The sequence below is a fragment of the Molothrus ater genome, chromosome 16, assembly GCF_012460135.2.
Source record: "Molothrus ater isolate BHLD 08-10-18 breed brown headed cowbird chromosome 16, BPBGC_Mater_1.1, whole genome shotgun sequence".
Lineage (NCBI taxonomy): Eukaryota > Metazoa > Chordata > Aves > Passeriformes > Icteridae > Molothrus > Molothrus ater.
The window spans coordinates 4,573,481-4,593,037 of record NC_050493.2 but is presented as its reverse complement, the minus strand read 5'-3'; the positions used below and the strand labels follow the sequence as shown (position 1 = coordinate 4,593,037).

Here is a 19,557-nt window from a genome sequence, read left to right as displayed (position 1 = left end):
ACATATGTAACTTCTTACACAAGTTGGTTTTTTTTTTTTCCTTTTTTCAAACACTTTTACAGACATGTAACACTTACAGATAGAATCTTGGAATGTCATGTAGGATCTGTAAACATTTCCAGTCTACTAGCTGTAGTAATAGTTCTTTAATTCCTGCTTTTGAATAAAGTGCTTCATACATAAGGCTATTTGAGCAAAGCAAAGATACAGGATATTCCAGGCAGGCAAAATTCACACCCTCTGAACTATGTTTGTTTCTTGTCTCCTTCCAGAAGTTTTGAAAAATTTATACCACTCAAAACCATCCTTCTTCATCTGCTCAGCAAGCCACAGCTCAGACTTAGGAGGATGAATTAATACCTTAAAACCTTACTTTTCCTTTTGTGCTGCACGTTTATTTGCAGAGGTTTTGATACCCACCTCTGCTTCTGACCTGGCAGTGAGGGTTCCTGGCTGCTCTAACAGAGAGAATGGCTTGGGGCAAATAGAATAAGCATGAAAGGACAAGCAGCTTTTACAGAGTGTAGGACCTTACTGCATGGTAGGAAAGGGCATAACTGGCAGCCAATACCTGTTAAATACCTTGGGTTATTTCCTGATGGAAACTGTAAATTGCTGGGTGAGAGGCAGCACGTGACAATCACACAGAATTACTTTCTGTTCTTCCAGGAATTTGGGTAGGAAAAGAACAAGCATGGCTCAAGCTTGCACTTCTGTCATTCTGTCTGCAGTCAGGTGAGTCCTTTCAGGAAGGTGCTTTCCCCAACCCTGATTTTTAGCTCATGTCAAAGAGCTGGGATGTTACTGCTGTTTTAAGTGAGTTCTGTCCCCAGCTGGTGCTCCTTGTCATTTAGTGAACAGCACGAACTGAAGAGTGTAAATTAGGCTGTTACAATTCTAGGAATTACACCCTTGCATGGTTAAAGGAGAGTTAAAAGCACTGGAATGTAGCAAGGCACCATTTAACATGTTACAACTGAGGAGGAGCAACTTGCCAGCAAGATGGAAGGAGAGGGAAAGAAGGATACAAGATTTAAGGTACTGTAAATAGAGTTTTGAGCCTTTCAACAGGATACTGACAAAAAGCCTGTATCTTCCCACTTCACAGCTGGAAGTGGAGAAGCCCTCAGGAGTGAGGAAAGTTAGAGCCCTTTTCAGAGAACAATTTTCAGGCAGCCTTTCAAGGTCTCAGGTGTTTACTACCCTGGTACCTCCAGCACTGCTCTGACAGACACTGCAGGCTTTTCTACCATCACTCCTTTACACATCAAAGTCCCCTGACCTCAAGCACACACAGAAAAGCTTCCATTCACAAAAGCACATTAACACTTTGGCACTGCATCTTACAGGAGCATCAGCTCTCAGATAGGCAGCACACACTCCTCAATTAGTCTGGCTTGGTTAGTGTTCACTGCAGAAGGCAAGAGCATGGAGGTAACCACAACTGTTTTCCCCACATTGGCTAGGACAGACAGACAGCTTGATGGATCCTTGAGTCCCTGCTGCTTCCCTCTGGAGGAAGGAAGCTGTGCTTGATGCTGCCCTCCAAGTCTGACAGATCCATAAACTAAACAGAGACAGTAAGGAAATCCCTCACACATTGAGGTAAACAAACAGTGCTATTTGCACACTGACCAGTCTCCCAGAAGAAAGGTTTGCAAACTAAAGGTTGTATGAAATAGTGTCTGCATGTGTTTTAGGAATGAGACAGAAGCTTGACAGTCCAGTTTGAAATAAACTCTGAAAGTGCCAGCAGCTGGGTCAGCTTTGAGAATGCTGGGCCTCAGTTCTCAAATACCTGGTGAACAGAGTAAAACCAAAACAAGAAAAGCCCACCCCCAAAACTCTCCTCAAAGACACAAGGTCTGACAATGGAGGAATGGGGTGTTTCTCAAAACAAGACCATTTCAGTTCTTATAGGTCCTGTGGTGTGTCTATTATTGTTACAGTCTCTGCACTAGGACTGTACAATTTGTGCTTGAAGGCAAACAGGAAAGAGGAGTTAGTCTAAAGCCCTAATGACATTTTGATGTTTGCTTTTTGGGGGGTTGTTTTTTGATTTCAAATCAAGTTCAAAATTGTAATGTTTTTCTAAAAGTGAGAAGAGCAAAGTTCCATTCAGGCTAGTCCTTTGCAAGCACTCCTACAGAACACTGCCCAGTCAAACAAGTAACTCATGGGACCCATCATAAATTATCAGATCTTGCCCCAAAACATACAGTATTTTCTCAATTTCACTGTTCACCACATCAGGCAAACAAGTGAGGGAGGATGGGTGCTGAGACTAAGCCAGCCATAACCAGCCAGCACCTTCTGCTAATGTGAAGAGCATGGAAAAGTCTGGTAACACACTTTCCACACTTAACCACAAACCATCTTTCTAATCAAGACAAGGTCAAGCAGAAAAAACCTGTTGTACCATGCCTGAGATGATATCTTCTCTGTAACTGGACTGTAGAAACATTTCCCTCCCCTGACAGTTTGCTCCAGCTTGTGAGCAGAATTTCTTCTGCATCACTTAGGAAATCTCCAGGAGAGAATCAAATCTGTCACAGCCATTTGCAGTTCATCTGTCTCACTGGACAAGACCCATGTGCAGGAGGAAAGTGAGTTAACACTTGAATTGTTGGAAAAAGCTCTTTAATGCAATCTGTGCAAGGTTGGCTACACACTGCTTAAGGCCCAGCACTCAAGGAGTTCACCCATAGCAGTGTATTTACTCCATTTTGAGGAGTGTGAGTAATGGTTATTCAGTCTCCTGAAACTGGGCAAATAACTTGTCTTGCTCCTAGCTGAAGAAACTAATCCAGAATTTCCATCTGGGTTAGGAAGAGTTTCATGTTGCACTGAAATTTCTAAATTAAAAAATCAAATCAGAAAAAGCTTTTGTGATTGGAGGATTTAAATATACTTCCTGATAATGGGGAAGTTCCCCAGTGGGAAAACACTGTAATGATTCTGATTAACAGCAAGCATGCATCCTTGTTAATGTGCTTCCTTTTTTACCCATTCGAGGAAAATGCTAAGAAGCCAAGTCACAAATTCCCCTTTGGAAGCTATTTTGGCCCCAGAGAAGTCAGGTTCAGGGAGTCCTGGTCACACAGAGTTTTGCTGCAGACGTTTGCAGTTTATCAGTTTCTCGGGAGGATGTGCACCATTTCCCCTGAGGTAACACAACGTGCACGTTCTCCCCCTTTGCCTCCCGAGGCAAAGCCACTGGAGATGCAAAGTGGGGAATGTTTACTCCCTTTATCACAACCACAAACCATTCTGAAAACCCCATTACCAAGGGCTGTGGTGGTTTTAGAGATGAGAACTTTTACTTAATCATCTACTTTCCTTCACAAACAAACATACTGCAATGCTACCCACAGCCAGGAAGAATGACAGTAACATCCTGATAATACTGAATTTTTGCTAATGAGCTTTATCAGCACTGTGTTCCAGCCTGCTGGTGCAGCAGGATACTTCTGATATTACACCAAAGAAAACACCAGCCTTTGGGTCAGCAGCTCTCCAACAGATCTGAGCAGCTACTCACCAGATGGAGGTCAGAACCTCCAGAAGAAATAAACAAGCTACCCTGTAGCTGTTCTGCTCCTGTAGTACAAGTGGTTTACAATTAGGGAATGTTTTAGTCAATTATTTTCTCATTTATGCCAGGCAAACTCCTCTGAGTTCCTGAACCCAGCTGTCTTTGGCCCCAAACTGAAAAATATGAGCAAGTCCCCAGAATGCCCTTCAACCGTGAGGGGAAACAAACTGACAATCCAGTCCATCCAGCACCATCAGGAAAATCCCTGTCACAGAGCAGCACTGACCCCTGCCCAGCTGGGTTACAAAATCCAACCACTTCATTCATTTTGTGCTAAGGTCTAGCAGTAAGAAATCAAATCCAGACACCTACAACGGGATGGGGGATGGCTTTCAGCTTTCCTTATGCACACACGTCCCTAACACAGGCCCTCCAAGGCATAAAAAGCAATTTATCTCCACTACAAGCAAGTGCTTCAGCTATCCTGTTCATCTCAGCGCTTCAGAGACGTGCAGAGATGTGTCAGCACAGCTGCAGATAAACACCATTGGAGGACTGTTAGTACAAGATGCAGAGGCCTCAGCAACAACAAACCCCGCAGCACTCGCGGTGCAGGCCCTGTCCCGACCCCATGAGGAGTGTCTGCAGGAGAATGAACATCAGCTCTGCCCCAGGGCATTGCAAAATTACAAAATTGTCTCTATATCCATATGTTCTGCCCCACATCCAGTCTGTCTAAATCAGAGAGCAGCTCAAAGCAGCAATATTAAAAAAAAAAATAAAAATAAAAATAGCTGTTTTGGAGGATTCATTGGAGGTAGAGGTCCCACCCCTTCGTTGATTGCCCTTCTTGCTCCGTGTGGGATGCTTGGAATGTTAATTGGAAAAGAAGTTTCCCTCTGGAGGTGACAGTGGTGGAGTTGGCATACTGCTGGATCCCACAAAAAGGCAGCTCAACTTCGGCTTCAATTCATTCCAAACTTTACTCATCTGTGAGTGGAGAAGGAGAGAAAGCAGACATGACCACACAGCAAGTAACAATCTCACCACATGGAATTTTAGCAGCAGTCTCAGACATACAGAGACAACAAATTTGCTGAAGTATTTTCAGGAAGTTCAGTGGACCCAGAATGTTCCTGTCAGACCAGTGAAGTTCCATGTATATTTTCCTGAGCCTGTATGGAAGGGAGATTTCCCTTCATCAAATTCCTTCACTGAAAGGATGGAAGGGAGCTGAAGGAGACAAGACTTTTTTAATATAACCAAAGCAAAAAAGTCTGTATATGGGAATATTAAAGACCATGTTTAGGGTTTAACAAAAGGGAGCTTCTAAGTTTTAGAGCAAAACCTGGAAAGTTTTCTTGTCATACAATATGTTGTGTAGCTCAACAAAAAACCACATTAATCTAACAAACACACATCACTCATTACAGAGTAGAGATTGAATGGTTGGGTCTTCTTCAACTACTCACAGGGTAGGGCCAGCAACAGATGAGAGAAGAAAAGAAGAAAGAAAACTTGCTGCAGGAAGATACCATCTTTTAGAGGGGTTAGAGGCCAACCCTGATCCTCACCCCAAACTGGAAAAACCTCAGGTAACTTCCTAACCTATGAGAGAGTCCAACTGCACAAATGATTAGAGGATGAAGGCCAATGGGTGAAAACAAATTCATTCAAATTCTCATTCATATTTTGAGAAAAAGGACAGAGTATAGAACTCACCTCTTTGTGACCCTGAATCTGGGAGTTGACAAAGGCCCCCAAAATGTGAGATGTGAGAGGCAGGTAGATGTGGATGAGCTGTGTCTCCTGATGCAGGCAGTACAGGGAGAAGTAATTCCGCAGCTCCATGGTTATGATGGCGTTTTCTTGCTGAAAGAAGAGGAACTCAGTGACCAGGAAGAGGATGGGAAAAAGGAGAAACAGGAGAAAACAGCATTCCTTCCCATACCAGCAATCCAAACACATACCAAAACCCCAAAAAGGCAGTTCCTAAACCCATTGGATAGAGCAGGAATTGCCCTTTCCATTATGCAGACTGATGCTTCCCACAACTCCTGCAAATGATGTGCTGTCTGAGACCCAGTAACAAGTGTTGAGGAAAACCAACACATTTTCCACGTGGCACAGTGGGGAGCACAGATTTCCCAAAGTACAGGCTACCCTTTCAATCCAAAAACTGTCTGCAAATGTGACTGAGTTCCAGAGCAGCAGCATCAGAGCCCAGTCCCACCCTTTGCTCTGCCTGCCCTACCTCCACAATCCGAGACTCCAGTTGCTCCACCGATTCTGGCTCTTTGTTCTGCACAGTGGCACTCATCATCTGCTTCTTCATCATGCTGTACTTGTGCAAGGCTCGCTGGTGCTTGTGCAACACCCCCTTCTCGTGCCTTTCACACAGGTCCTTTATGGGAAAAGAAAACAGCAGTGGAGCCAAGAGTCAGCAAACACACAGCCAAGTACATCAGGAGCACACACGTGTGGTCACATTTTGTGTCATTTCTATGCTGCAGATTTTTCCTCCTTTGTTTTCAAGAGGGTCAAAAAATGCCAGTAGCTAAGAATTTAAGAAACAAAACTGCTTGAACCCAGACCAGTGAGCTTAAGAGTCAACCTGGAGCATCAGCTTCTGCCAACATTTTGGATCTTATCAGGCCTCTTATCTTTTCTGACCTTCTCAGTACTAAGTGCTGGCAATTAATTAAAGTGCTGGCTCAAGTACTTCAAATTCAGTCCTGGCCTGGGAATGTCAGGAGAGGCTGCCACATACAGCTGACCAGAAGATTAGTATTAACAAAATCCTTTCATTCATAACTGAACTCATGTCTCCATGACCAAATCAGTAGCAATCTAGTTCACTGCTTTGACTCAAAAGCAGCCAAATCTAAAACCAGTAAGTTAGCTGATCCATACAGTTTCACCAGTCATGTTTTTAAATTCCTTGCAGAGTTTGCTCTTTGGCAAGTTCTCATCATCAGATGAGCTATCAGGAAGGCTACAGAGCTCCTTGTGGCCAACAGCCACTCCCCTGCCTCTGCCAGATGCCCAGTTTGCCTCTGAACTGGCCTCACAGACAGTTTTCCATCCAGCTGGCGTTACACCCTCTAAAGAGCACAAACTTGCTCTAAACAACTTTCTTGTTGGCAGAACAGCAGAGCTCACTTTATAGGACTGGAGTAAATCCAGGAAAAGGTTCAACTTCTCCACCACATCATTCTCTTCCTGTTTACCCTAGAAAACAAGGAAAAAGTACATTTTACGTAAGCCTGGCATCACAGCCCATCACCCGCCCACACCACACAGGCTCTCACTGCTCTCTCCAGGGCACATCAGAGCTTACACAACTGCATCAAAAATCTCTCCAATGGCACTGGAGTGTTTAGTCTTCAATGTGCAGAACAAAGACCTGACTGAGGCAGGAACAGCTTTTCCAACTGACTGATCATTAGAACAAGAGGAGTTGGTTTCACAGGCCTGCATGTCAGTCCTTTCAGCACACTCTGCCTGGAATTCCTTGCTCTTGCAGATTCCTCCAATCTTTCATCTTCCCTTCCTACAAGATAACTAATCCATTAAAACTCTGAATACCTGCATGTTCCCCATAACAGTTCATGCATCAGAAGGCAGAGATGAGACACCAAGACAAATTTCACTGCCATTTTTTTTATTTTATAGAATACTCTTTTCTTCCTGTATCAATAGAGCTCTCTGGAGCATAAACTCCTGAGAAAGAGACCTGGCCTGACTGATCTACAAAAGCACACTGACTGTTTTAATACAATGAGATGAAGAGCACTGAAGACAAAACTATTACTTTTCCTTCCCGACTGTCGTGTTCTCACATCATTCTGACAGTCATTACCACACTGTGCACTTAGACTGGAATGTGATGCTGAATGATTCTCATGTAATGTTTAAGTACATGAACATGAAAATTTGATTCAGAAGTACGTTATTCTGGGTTCTCTGTGGCAGATTCATAAAATGGAACATGGCACTTTCGGACAGCTCACCCTAATAGTGAGCTTAATGTGTGCAGTAACATTTAAAAATATGAAAGAAAGCAGGTTTTTTCTTCCTTTCCCTTGCCTGTTACATTTTTTCCCCATTTAAACACAGTCCAGGTATTTCACACAAGCTTGAACAAGCAGGCTGTTAGTTGAGGATGTGAGTTTGGACTGCAATCTCCCTCTTAACTCTTGAAGGGCTTATGTCCACAAAACTCATGATTCAAGATAAAATTTAGGGCAGCAGTGTACTTCATTCATGTTACAAAAAGGAGAAAAAAAAAAAAAAGGACAAAAGTAAAGGACTCACCTGCTGCACAGCCTTATCTGCCAGAAGTGCAAATTCAACAGACAGACCCTTCAAGGCTTGTTTCAGAGTCCCCCATGTGTTGTTATTCAAAGCAGCCCAGGAAGGAAGTGGAGTAGTGTCTGAGCCCAAAGCACTGGAAGGAGAAAAGCAATGGTCACATCTAGGAGACAAATTCCACTGAGCAGATAAAGTTATTTGCAGAGAGCAGTTTCAAATCTGCCTAAATAGCCCACAGTGCTGAGCTACTACTGTCCTATCTCAAATGCAGAGTTAACTGTGTACATACTGGGGAGAGAGACAATAACACAAGTACCTGAATGTGAAGGTATTTCTGTTTTCTTTCCTCACACTCCAAGGAGTGCAGCCTTAGTGAAAAGTGTGTATTTCCTTCTTTTATAGAAGGAAAATTGATTATGTCCTACAGCATGCACTAAAACACTCATTTTTACCAGACCATTTGCAGGTAAACTTTACAAGAGTTTTGAGTTCCAAACCAACAGCAGAAATCAGCAAATCCTGCTCCTCCAAACCCACCTGAGCTCCTTCCCAAATATGAGGAGGTCGGAGGCGTTGTCGATGGCTCGGGAAGCGATTCTCTCCGCACGGTCCCGGAGCTTATAAAAACTGTTATAAATATTTCTGATCAGCTCCCTGCTGGCAGCAAACTGGGCCTGAATGTCAGCTGGGAGGAAGTCCTGAAGGAGGGGTACAGAGGGATTACTGGTGGATAAATCAGAGGCACACCACAGGCTGCAGAGAGGGACAGGCTTCCCTCCTGTGCTCACGCTCTCCCACTGTGCTCTAACAACTCTGCAGAGATCAGTTTGCCATTGAGGTGTCCAAGTCACATGTCACACAAACAGCCCTCATTTTCAGAGGTAGAAAGGGGTTCAAATGCCCAGCACAGATGGAATTGGCAAAATCTGCAATTCTCCTATGTAGTTAAAAGAAGGTATGTGAGGTTCCAAGCTCACAAGTTCTGATCTGATCCAGCTGGTAACTCCCAGCCCAGTAAAGTCAAGCACAAATTGAAAGTTCAGCTTTTTTTGACCAGTTTATCACTGGTAAAAGCCTGAATTAAGCTCCAGTTGCAAAACCTTCTGCAAGCACTGCAGGAACCTGAACAACAACTTGCTTTGAAATTGCTCAATGAACACAGTGGATGTGTACTTAAAACTTCTCATAGCACTAATCACTGGGATAAACAGATATATGGAGAATTTATAACTAGCTTTTCCATAACAGTCCAAATTGCTCTCCCACAGAGAGAGAACAAGACAGAATGAGGGCATGAGCACAAGGGAAAGACATCAATCTAGACATTACCTTTTAAATTGTGCAATTTGTGCATTTGTTTGTTATGCAAGTACAAGTAATTACAGAGAAACGTGTTCTGAGCAGGATTCATTGTTTAACCTATATCATATTCATGAGCCAGAATTTAGCTAGAAATATCAGGCCCTTAAGAGTCAAAAGTTTATTTGATCTTTTCAATAAAATTACAAGTCCTTCAATCTCTGGAAACAAATGTCTCCTACTTAAGGTGTCCATCACTGAAAAACTGCCATAACTGAAGCACCAGGAGAAGAAAGCCGTTTAAAGCAAAGTAATGTTGCAAGAAATTCATATACGTACCTTGGCTTGGGTAGCTAATCTGCAAGTCACAAATTCATCTCCTACTCCCTGGACCAATTCCCTTAGCTTATTCTGTACATCCTGGAGAAAATATAGAATCAAATGAGCATGAAGGAACTATGAAAAAACACAGGCAGTTCATGCAAGTCTCAGATATATTATATCAGCAGATACAGCTTTACCCAGGTTAGATTTAATTTAAGGAAAAGCATAATCTCTGCCTAAGAACAGTTATAATTTTCAAAATACTACACTCCTGGCACTGAGTGAAATTACCTTCCACTTTCCACTGTGGAAACACCTACTGAGAGAAAATTCTCTTCCTCCCAGGGAGCACAGCCATGCAGGCTAACAGCAATCCTGAACGCTGTGGCAGTTACAGCAAGACTTGCAAGCTCAGGACTATTGCTAACAAACACTCACTGAGCCACTGAAGGACAGGAAGAGTTTCAAGAGCACATCTTCTGAGAAGGGGGGGTGTCGAGCCACCAGGTTGATGAATCGCTTCAGCGCTCTCCTCCTCGATTCTATGAACTCACGATCAGCTGCAGGAAGAAACAGGAGATTTCAGCTAATGTCCCTCACGTGACATCTCAGAAAGAAAAAAGAAAGCACTGCAGCAAAAACCAAAGAATGGATACCTATAGTCCGTCAGCTCCCAAAACCAGACCTTTCAGACTGACCACCTGAACAAATATTCTCTAAGTTGTCTGAGGCAAGCAGAAGCCAAGACTTTCAATCTTTTAAACATTTCTTTTCAACAGTATCACACTTGCAGCATGAAGCAAACCCCCTGCAGCCCAAAAAGCAGATGCAGGTTTACCTCCCAGCACCCTCTTTGGGGGCAGTGCAGGCACCATGCGGTACGGGAACTTGTGCAGCAGCATCTCATGGAACACCACAAAGTCATTGTATCTTCTGTACACCGAGCACTTGAACCTCTGCAATTAACCAGGGGGGATAAATCAATGCACAGCTTAGACAGCAACACCTCAACCTTTTTTTTTTTTTTTTTTTGCACTGTAAATAGAATTTCTTCACTAGCTCAAATCATGTTGGAATTCCCAGCTATCTACGCCAGTTTGTTACAAAACCATTCCATTTCCATTGTCACCTGCTCTGGTACAGAGCTCAGGTTTTCAAGCAAGTGAACTTGCAGAGCATCCTTCACAGCTCAGTTAGATGGTCCAAGCTGCAGAGGCCCACGTCAGGAAGGCCCAGTGCTGCTGCATTAAAAATCAGCCCACACAACCGGTCTGCTTAAAACCAGCATCACTCAGCACATCTAAACCACTCAGGACTTTGCCAGCAGAAACTGCACAGACGTTTTTAGGAGGATGCATTCTCAGCAAGCCCAAAGCTTCTTCACATTACCTTGCTGGAAACTTCATATTCCACATGTTTCAGAAAAAGGCCCTTCTTCTCAGGTATAAGCTCCACCTGCACGCTGTCCTTGCTCAATAGCTCTTGTAGGGTGTGGGAAAGCAGCAGTGGATTTCCCTGGGGCGTCTGCATTAGAAACTGTTCTGCTTCCCTTGGTTCATTTACTGGAGGCTTTGCCAAATCTACAAGACAAAAAGGGAAAAAACAATAGACCTGATAAGATATAGTAAAAGAAGTAGCCTTAAAATATTCTGTTCCTTTGCTTGGTGCTGCCAGAGTGGTGCAACACCACCAGAAGCCCAGCCAGGCCACTCCCCTGGGAGGTTATGCTGCTTCTCACACGTTCACATCACTGGTACCTCCCTGCTCCCAACACCCAGGAGCACCACCAATTATATCGAGTCAGAGACATCTCCACTAAGCAAAGAATCACAGGCCAAATTTGTTCTGTGAATCAGCTAAGAGGCCTGCATTTCCTGTCTGTCCAGCTCCCACCACAGCAGGATCTGCCAAAATGAATGAAACCCTTGCTCAGCACTTTTGGATCCTGCCTAGAACAACTCATGGAAGGAAAGAAAAATGTGTCGTTTTACCACGCTGCAGAAATTTAATCCATTAATTCTGCACATCATTACAAAGGAAGGAGACACTTCATTTGACATAATTGTATTAAACTCTATGACAGTGTGCTACAGAGAGTGTGAATTACAATAATTTACTATGTCAACATACTTAAGTTCCAAAGCAGAGGGAAAAGGTTCCTAATAAGGGCTCCCAACCCAAGAATTCCTCAATCACAGCAAGCTGTGACAAAATCTTTCAAACTTACCTATTCTCTTCCATTGCTTGTAGCTAGAAAACAAACAGCTTTTGACAGTGAATTTGACCATAACTGGGCAGCTTTGGACAGTAACTGACTCTCAGATGCAGAAGTGAAAGAAGATGGCTCTTAAGAATGTGGCCCCAGAGGACAAATGGCATCAGAGAAGGGGCAAAGCTGATGACTCAGAGTGTTCTCTTACCAAGTGCCTGACTGCAGCCTGTTATCTCACCCTGACTTCATAACTGCATCTATTATGTGACTGTAAACTAAGCTTACATTGTTTTTCAAAGCCATCCTTTCTTTTCTACCCATTCCACACATAGGAAATAGTGTGAAAAATGAGGGTACAACCCTGGGCTCTGTCCACTCCATATCTGAGTTCTGCTCTCCAGTCTGGAGCAGCTGGGTTGCTTCCTCTCTGTAAAAGGCATACTGTGAACAAGCTATTTTATAAAGCAAGACATATCCATGATGAAAGGTACCTAGAAAAGCCAGGTAGGATTCATCATCCCTTCCTTGCCATTGTGCAGAAGTTCTTAAATATATCTGCAATTTGGAGAACACAGTAACACTACAGAAGAAAGAAGCATTTCTTTCAGCTCCGATACACAGTTCAAAAAGTTGCTAACTGGGTAACAGATTAACTCAAGGAAGATAAGAAGTCATAGCCTTAACTTGAAAGCCCTGACCTCCTCCTGATAAGGATTTCCTACCTGCTCCTTCATGTGCCCTAGGCCCTGATAAACAGGGAAAACAAGCAATCTTTAATTCTTCAGATCTATCACTTCATAACAGACACTGGGCTATTTGCTCCATAAAATTACTTAATGAAACCAAACTAAATCCAGGACAAATGACCTTATCCCACATGCCTCATCAGGCTTCAGATTCCTGCTAATGTGACTCAGAGAAGCAAGTCTTAACACCTCTGCTTTAATAGACATATCAGCTGCTAACCCCACCTATGTAGCAGCTCCTAAAGATTTCCAGCTACCTGCCAGAAAATTGCAGTAAAATAATATAAACTAATTCAATGTTGACATGGGATATTGCTGGATCAAGTGATAACACCTGTAGAGCACAAGGTATCCTGGATTTCCAGAGCAGCAGTTCTCTGGGTGTCCACCCTGGTAATTCTTGGGTTTAACTGCTCAAGACACACCAGTAAAATGCAACACAGGACAGCAGATGTTGTTACTCCTCCAATGCACACACAAACCTCCCCCCAGAGAATTCCAGAGCCTTCTGTGATGCTCAGCCACTGGCTGATGTTGCAGGGGCCTCCCCCAAAGGGGGCTACTCAAAATGCACCCCAAATAATTCCCCAAGCAGTGCCAATCTGTGCTAACACAACATCTCCTCCTGCCTATTGAGTCACTGTCTCTGCTTCCTATCTTTCTGCTGGACACCAACAGCACAAACCAGTCCCTGAACTGGGCTCAGCATTGTCTGGTTAACCCCTGAAACCCCAAAGGCAAGAGACAGGTATGAGGAGAAAAGATGTATAGGGTGAACCATGAAACCCTCGACTGCTTCACCTTTAAGTCCCAGAACCAAACTAATGCTGACGACTCTGAAGTTCCTTACAGGTCTGAACCCATTACCCAGTAAGACATCCACAGAGTGATGCCCCACCAGGCAAGAATCCACAGTTTGCCCCTTTCTTGGTAATTTCTCCCCAGTTTTTATCAAATTATTCTCTAAATTTGCTTTCTAAAAATCACCTATGGGACATGCCTTCTCTTTATCAGCAGTTCACACTCTTGGCTCTCCCTGAAATATTCTGTAGCTTCTTTACATCTCAACCTTGTCTAAATGTGTGAAATCACACAAACCAGACAACCATGCAAACAAGTTTGAATAATTACTGTTTAATTAATAACCTCAGCATGTCTGGTAACAAGACAGAGTGAATCTACACCCACAAACACAGCTCTGAGAACACAGTAAAATGACTTGGGAACAGCTGTTAACCTGCTTTAGGAAATGCTTATCATGGCATTAACACTAACCCTACAGAGCAACATATACTGGAGCTATTCTTCAGCCCATTTTTCATTCTACTTACTAAAGAGCCTATTTGGGAACAGCCTCAAGAGCCCTGGCCAGGAATGGTGGATAATGGTGGGAACTCATTGGTATGAGCTCCTGTGTTCAGCCAGTAAAAGGATTTACATGCATTGTAACAGAACACTTAACACTCCCCATCACGCATCTCTGCTGCACAACAGCTAATTCTGAAAACATTCCCTTTGGTTTCAGCAGATCATTGTCTACTAAAGTTTATATAGAGACAGCAGCAAGTGGATACAGAAAGGAGGTATGGAATGGTTCCCCTGGAACACTGGGAAGCAGACAAAATAAAAATGAGCTTTTTCCTACAAGCTAGGCCTTTGCTACAGCAGATTCTCAATCTGTTGTCAATAAGGTATCAGGAAGTGGCCTGATACAATTGAAAACAAGTTGATATAAAAGTTAAAAATAGTACATACAAACATACATATGCAAACATGAAGACAACAAGATGACAACAACTAAAAGTTTGAAGAAGCATTCAAAGCATGGCCTAGTTTTTGTTTGGTTGTAAAAGAAAACAGCTATGAAAACACTGCCTAATACTTTTTTTTTTTTTTGCAACAAGTCAGATAGCCTTTGGACTGAAGGGAGTTGAGAAACTTACGCAGAGAAAAATTGCAATAGAAAATTTCTCTACTTCATGCTTTAGTTAGCGTTTCATGCTTTAGTTAGTGCTCAACATTCATTACTCCACTGATAGAACTGGGCAGCAATCTGCCTTCCGTGGAGTTAGCAGTTTCCTCCACCCAAATTTCCAAAATCATGCATTTATGAAAGCCAGAGCAAAATTCCAAGTACCTGGATAGCTGCAGAGAGTTTTCACATGTGAGTAAGCACACCCAGGTGAGCAATGCCAGGGCTGGAAGCACAGGTGGTAAATCACAACATTGATCTCCCTTCCCTGTTTAAGCTCTGTCAATCAAATTTGGAGGCCTTATCTCCATTTTACAGATGGCTGATGCTACCAACTCCTTATTACACCAGGCAATAATCAGATAAATTTATCAGACATGCTTAAGTAGATGGTGCCACAGAATTACTTATTCTATTAGTAGCATTTTTACTAGAAGGAGAAAGGAGCCTGTAAGGAAGCAAAACCTTCAGGAAAAGCAGCTCAGATCTCTCCTCCACCATCACAAGCCACAGCTGTGCAGAGCAGAGGGGATCCAACCCACAGGAAATATGAAAACTGACTGGTTTTGTACACCTCAGATACCTCAGATTTCTCCCTGGAAAAAGTGAGGGCTCCACAACCAACTCCTGGGCCAGGAATACTAAAGCAGCAATGTAAATATCATTCATCAGCAGTTCCCTTTCCTTTCTGTCTTCTCATGAGAAGCCCCAGGAATTATGGAAATGCCTCTCCCCATTACCAGGTCAAAAACATTCCTCCATAATTCCAGAATCCAGTGTCCACATCAGCCTCCCTGAAAACTGGTGCAGATTTCAACTACAAATTCAAATAGACTCCCAATCTAGTTCTCATTTTTTAAAATATTACATAATTTGAAACCCCCTAAAAAAAAAAAAAAACAACATAAGTACCACCAAAAAAAAGCAAACAAAACTTTTTTCCTATTAAAGGCTTTAAAGACTTTTTGAAACAACTGCACACAACTTGTTTGGGTTGTTTTGAACCGTGCAATTCTTATTTCAAAAGGAGAAAAGCAAAATAATCAATCTAACAAAGCTAAGTGCTGCACAGCTGTGTGTTCAACATGGAAAGCAGGTCTGTATTTCTTACTGGGTACAAGAAAAGTTATCATATTTAGCTTCACTCTAATTAAGAGTCTCCTGCCTTCTCCTTCCCAACAATTCCCATGTAAATGCAAGCTACCCACAATGTCAAAACAAGATAAAATAGCACACACTATCATAAAATTAGATGCTGGAAACAGGCTCCAACATTTTGTTTTTCTCCTTTAAAAAAACCAAAACACCACCACCACAGATGCCAAGTATGTACTCTGCACTAGTTAGACTGGGTTTTGTGGGTTTTTTTTCTTTGGTTAGGTTTTCCTATTTCCCCTTTTTTTAGTGTTGCAGGTAGTTTGGTTTTTGTTTGGGAAGGGGTTTTTGGTGGTTTTTCCAAGTAAGTTTAAGATAGTTATTCAGCACTTGGTGCTGCTAAAGATGAAACAGAAGTTATGCCTCAACTCAAAAATAGATGAGACTATTTAAGCTTTCTTTAGTAATATTTAAAAAGCACCTGAATTTCTGCAGTCCCCTGCAGCTGTAGGCCTCTTGCTGCTTCTCAAACTACTACAATCCCATACTGCAGCAGAAAAAACCCCAACACCAACTTGTCACACAGATTTACTGTGTGTAAAGAACTAACCTTAAGCCTCTTGCCCTGCTCTTTTAACTATGCTGTTAGATCATCAACTGATTCATCTGACTCCCCAAGTCTGGGGATCCAAGGGACACATTCCATTCACAAGTCAGCCATGAGCCACAGACCCCAGCTGCAGCAAACACAATAAAGTGAGATGCAGCTACTTTGAAGAAATAACAGGATTAGCAGAGAAAAATCCAACGAGGAATGTGCCCTAAGATTACAGGGACAAAAAGTCAAATGCTCACTAGGGCTGGTTCCCAGCGCTCAGTGGAAGACTGCTAAGCTATCATTTTTCAAAAGAGGTTGGAAGTGTAAAAATTCACACCCAAAAATGTAACCCAGCAAGCAATAACCCAAACAACTACTCTGGGAAACTTTCACAAGGACATTTTAGCCTGACTACAAAATTGGCAAGTTTCCACAACTAACCGTCCTTATAGAGGTCAAGAATATCCCATGAAAATAAATAGTTTATGTTTGCTTTGCTTCTCATTTTCCTTACATGTTTCTCACTCTCCTGATTATGCTTGATGTTAGCATTTAAGCATTAAAAATGGCATTGCCACTCCAGACCCTACAGGATCTCAATGGTCTTTTCACACATTTTATAGTTAGAACAAGCTCATTCTTATCCCAAATCCTGTTGAAAAACAATTCTTAAAGCTTTCCTCCTTTTGTATCAATTCCACATGCCTGCAACTGGTAAATTTTTCTCCCTCAACCTGCACCAACCCATAAAACTTGAAGACTGTGGGGAAATCATTGGTCATGTGCAAATTATATTGTCTGCAACCTGTACAGCCTTCCCACAGGCTGAACACAGAGTTAAAGGTTTACCATCAGAAGAAAAGGAGACACCTCACTCCCTACACAGCCAACACCTGAATTACCTCCCTGCAACTGTTGCAAAGCAGACTCAAATGGAAGTAAAAGCAAAAGAAAAAAAAAGTCAATAAAAGCCACTCTGCAGAATTGACTTTACAAGCTGGACATTATCCTTTTTTCTTTTCTCTTCGATTGTATTAAAGTACTTCTACTTTTAGTACTGCTAAATCAAAACCACAGCATTTGTATGTGCCCTCAAAGGGGGGCATCAGTGATACCTATCAGGACTCTGCTCTGGACATTTCACTGACAAGCTGCTGGTCTCCAAAAACAATTACATGTGGGTGTGAAACTTCAAAGATCTCTGAACCTGCATCATGATGCTAAAAATAAAAAACATTGCTGCATTCACAGCATTATTTTTCTTTAGCCAAAATCATTATGTACCCTCTCTCAGTGTTCATCATAAATTCTGTGCCCAAGAAAGCCAGGTTTTCTCAAGAAGGTTGAGTAAATCAGAAAGGTACAGAAGCACCATCACCAGAAGTTAATCAGTTCAAGAATACTCTACTTGGAGACAACTGTTTTATCTCTATAAGACTCCTAAAGCAGATGGTAAATCCATAACAGACATACCTGAACAAGCTCTCTCTTTGGTACAGTAGGACATTTTTTCCACAAAGGCTGCTGTTCAATATGTTACATCAGTCCTGGACAGAAATATTCCAAAATAATTTATTTATAAGCATTATCTGCATCAGGAGCATCACAGGCCTAACAAGTGCAAACTCACAGGATTCTAAATACAATCAACCAAACCATTTTTCTATGCATTAAGCTTACCTACTTACTTTTCTTTCCAAACTGAGCCAAAAAAAAAAAAAAATAGTATGGACAGAGCAGGTACAAAAGTTCAGCCACTTCAAAGAGAACTTCAGAGAACCCTCTAAAAGTTTCCTTCAGTTTAACAGCTAAAGGAGTCTAACACGTTATTCCCTCAATTCACCCAGGAGCTCCCTCCATCTCTCATTTCGCAACAAGCGCTGGCAGTATTTGGCTACAAGTTTCTTCATCCCAGCCCCAGCCGCACGCTCCTAAAACTGCAGCGCAGGGAGCCGGTGCTTTCTCCGCTGGCTGCGCCGGCTCGGAGCGGGGGCACCGGGACCGCCCGAGCCGCTGCCCCGCTGCGGGAGGGTCCGCGCCGGCTCCGCGGGGCCCGGAGCCTCCGGGCGGGCACGAGATGAACTCCGTGCGGCACGGAGGGAGCGCTCGGCCGCGTCACTCCCCACGGGAGAACTTCGGGACCGCGCCCCGTGCCCGCGTCCAGCCCCGCACAAGGACTGCGGGGAGCTGAGCGCCGGCGGCACCGGGGCGGCCACCGGGCAGGTAACCCCAGCGGCCCGGGCGTTACCTGCTCCTTACCCGCTCCTCGGCACGGGGAGGGACCCCCATGGCCCCGGAGGGCAGCGCTGCGGCCCGGCCATGAGCCCCACCGGGCGGGCCGGGGCCAGCGGGGTCCCGCTGCCCCCGGGGGAGAGGGGAAGGCGGCGGCGCTTCCCCACAGCTTTTCTGCTTCCCCGCAGCTTTTCTGCTTCCCCGCAGCCCCGACCCCGGCGCGGAGCCGCGTCCGCTCCCGGGCGGGCAGCGCAGGGCGGGCGCGGCTGCACCGAGGGGCGGCCCCGGCACCCGCATCCCCCCGTACCTGCGGCCGTGCCCGCGGGCGGCTCTCCGTCCATCGCGGCCGCGGTCATGTGAGGCCGGGGCGGCCGCCCTCCCCTTCCTCCGCAGCGCCCGCCTGTCAGCGCGGGCGGGGCGGGCGGGCAGAGCCGCCTCCCGCGGGGCCGGGGGCGAGGGGCGCGGGGGGCGCGGTGCCCGCGGCGCGGCGGCTCCGCCCGGGCCCGGCTCCGGCTGCGGCTCGGCGGGGACGTGGTCAAATTGCAGCGGGGCTGCGCCTCCGGGGCTCCGGACAGGCTCTGGAGGGGCAGCGAGCCGGCCCCGCCGCTGCCGGGATGGCTGCGAGCGCCTCTGAAGCGCTTCGGGATTAGTAACGCATCTCGCAAGTATCTTAGAGCGTGTCAGAGTGATCGGCTCAGGGGGTTTAATGCAGGATTATTCCGAAGTATAACTGCTTTAGGTTTTGAAATCTGAAAAGGAGCGTTGTGAACTTCAGGGAGGGTTTCTTGTGCGCTAGGAAAAGCAGGTAACTGGTGAGGCTGTACTTTGGGTTTCCCGACACACAATCTCAGAAACAACTGGGTTTGAAATCATCGATTTGTGACCGAACAGCGCCTTGTCACCCAGACCGTGGCACCGAGTGCCACGTCCACTCTATCCTGAAAGACCTCCAGGATCCGTGACTCCCCGGACAGCCATTCCATGTCTGATCACCGTTTCTGCGAAGGAAATTCCTCCTGATGTCCAACCCAAACCTGCCCTGGCACAGCTTGAGACTGTGCCCTCTCATCAGATTAATTACTCCAAGTTAATTTTTGTGTACTTTCTTTAACTGAGTTCCTTTTCCCATGGCGTTTCTGCTGCCATCTAGGTGATTAATCAAGTTTCTTATGCTCAGTATTTTTTTATATTTTGCGTGCATCTGGATTTTTGGTAAACTTGGTAGAAATG

At 44.3% G+C, this 19,557-nt stretch overlaps 1 protein-coding gene across 2 annotated transcripts; it reads right to left on the bottom strand.

Annotated features, from left to right (window-relative positions):
- Window positions 1-10: 10 nt before the first annotated feature.
- SNX8 (sorting nexin 8) lies at window positions 11-18,702 on the bottom strand. Of its 2 annotated transcripts, none has more exons than XM_036392769.2 (11): window positions 18,635-18,702; window positions 10,862-11,052; window positions 10,311-10,428; window positions 9,911-10,032; window positions 9,488-9,568; window positions 8,387-8,547; window positions 7,853-7,985; window positions 6,698-6,766; window positions 5,790-5,939; window positions 5,258-5,407; window positions 11-4,525 (listed from the first exon to the last, which is right to left on the bottom strand). In XM_036392769.2, the coding sequence occupies exons 1-11, from the start codon at window positions 18,681-18,683 to the stop codon at window positions 4,412-4,414; spliced, it is 1,338 nt and encodes a 445-aa protein (XP_036248662.1). In that variant the 5' UTR covers window positions 18,684-18,702; the 3' UTR covers window positions 11-4,411. The 2 variants fall into 2 exon arrangements, with proteins under 2 accessions (XP_036248662.1, XP_036248663.1); XM_036392770.2 differs by lacking the exon at window positions 18,635-18,702 and adding an exon at window positions 17,569-17,638.
- Between the last annotated feature and the right edge of the window lie 855 nt (window positions 18,703-19,557).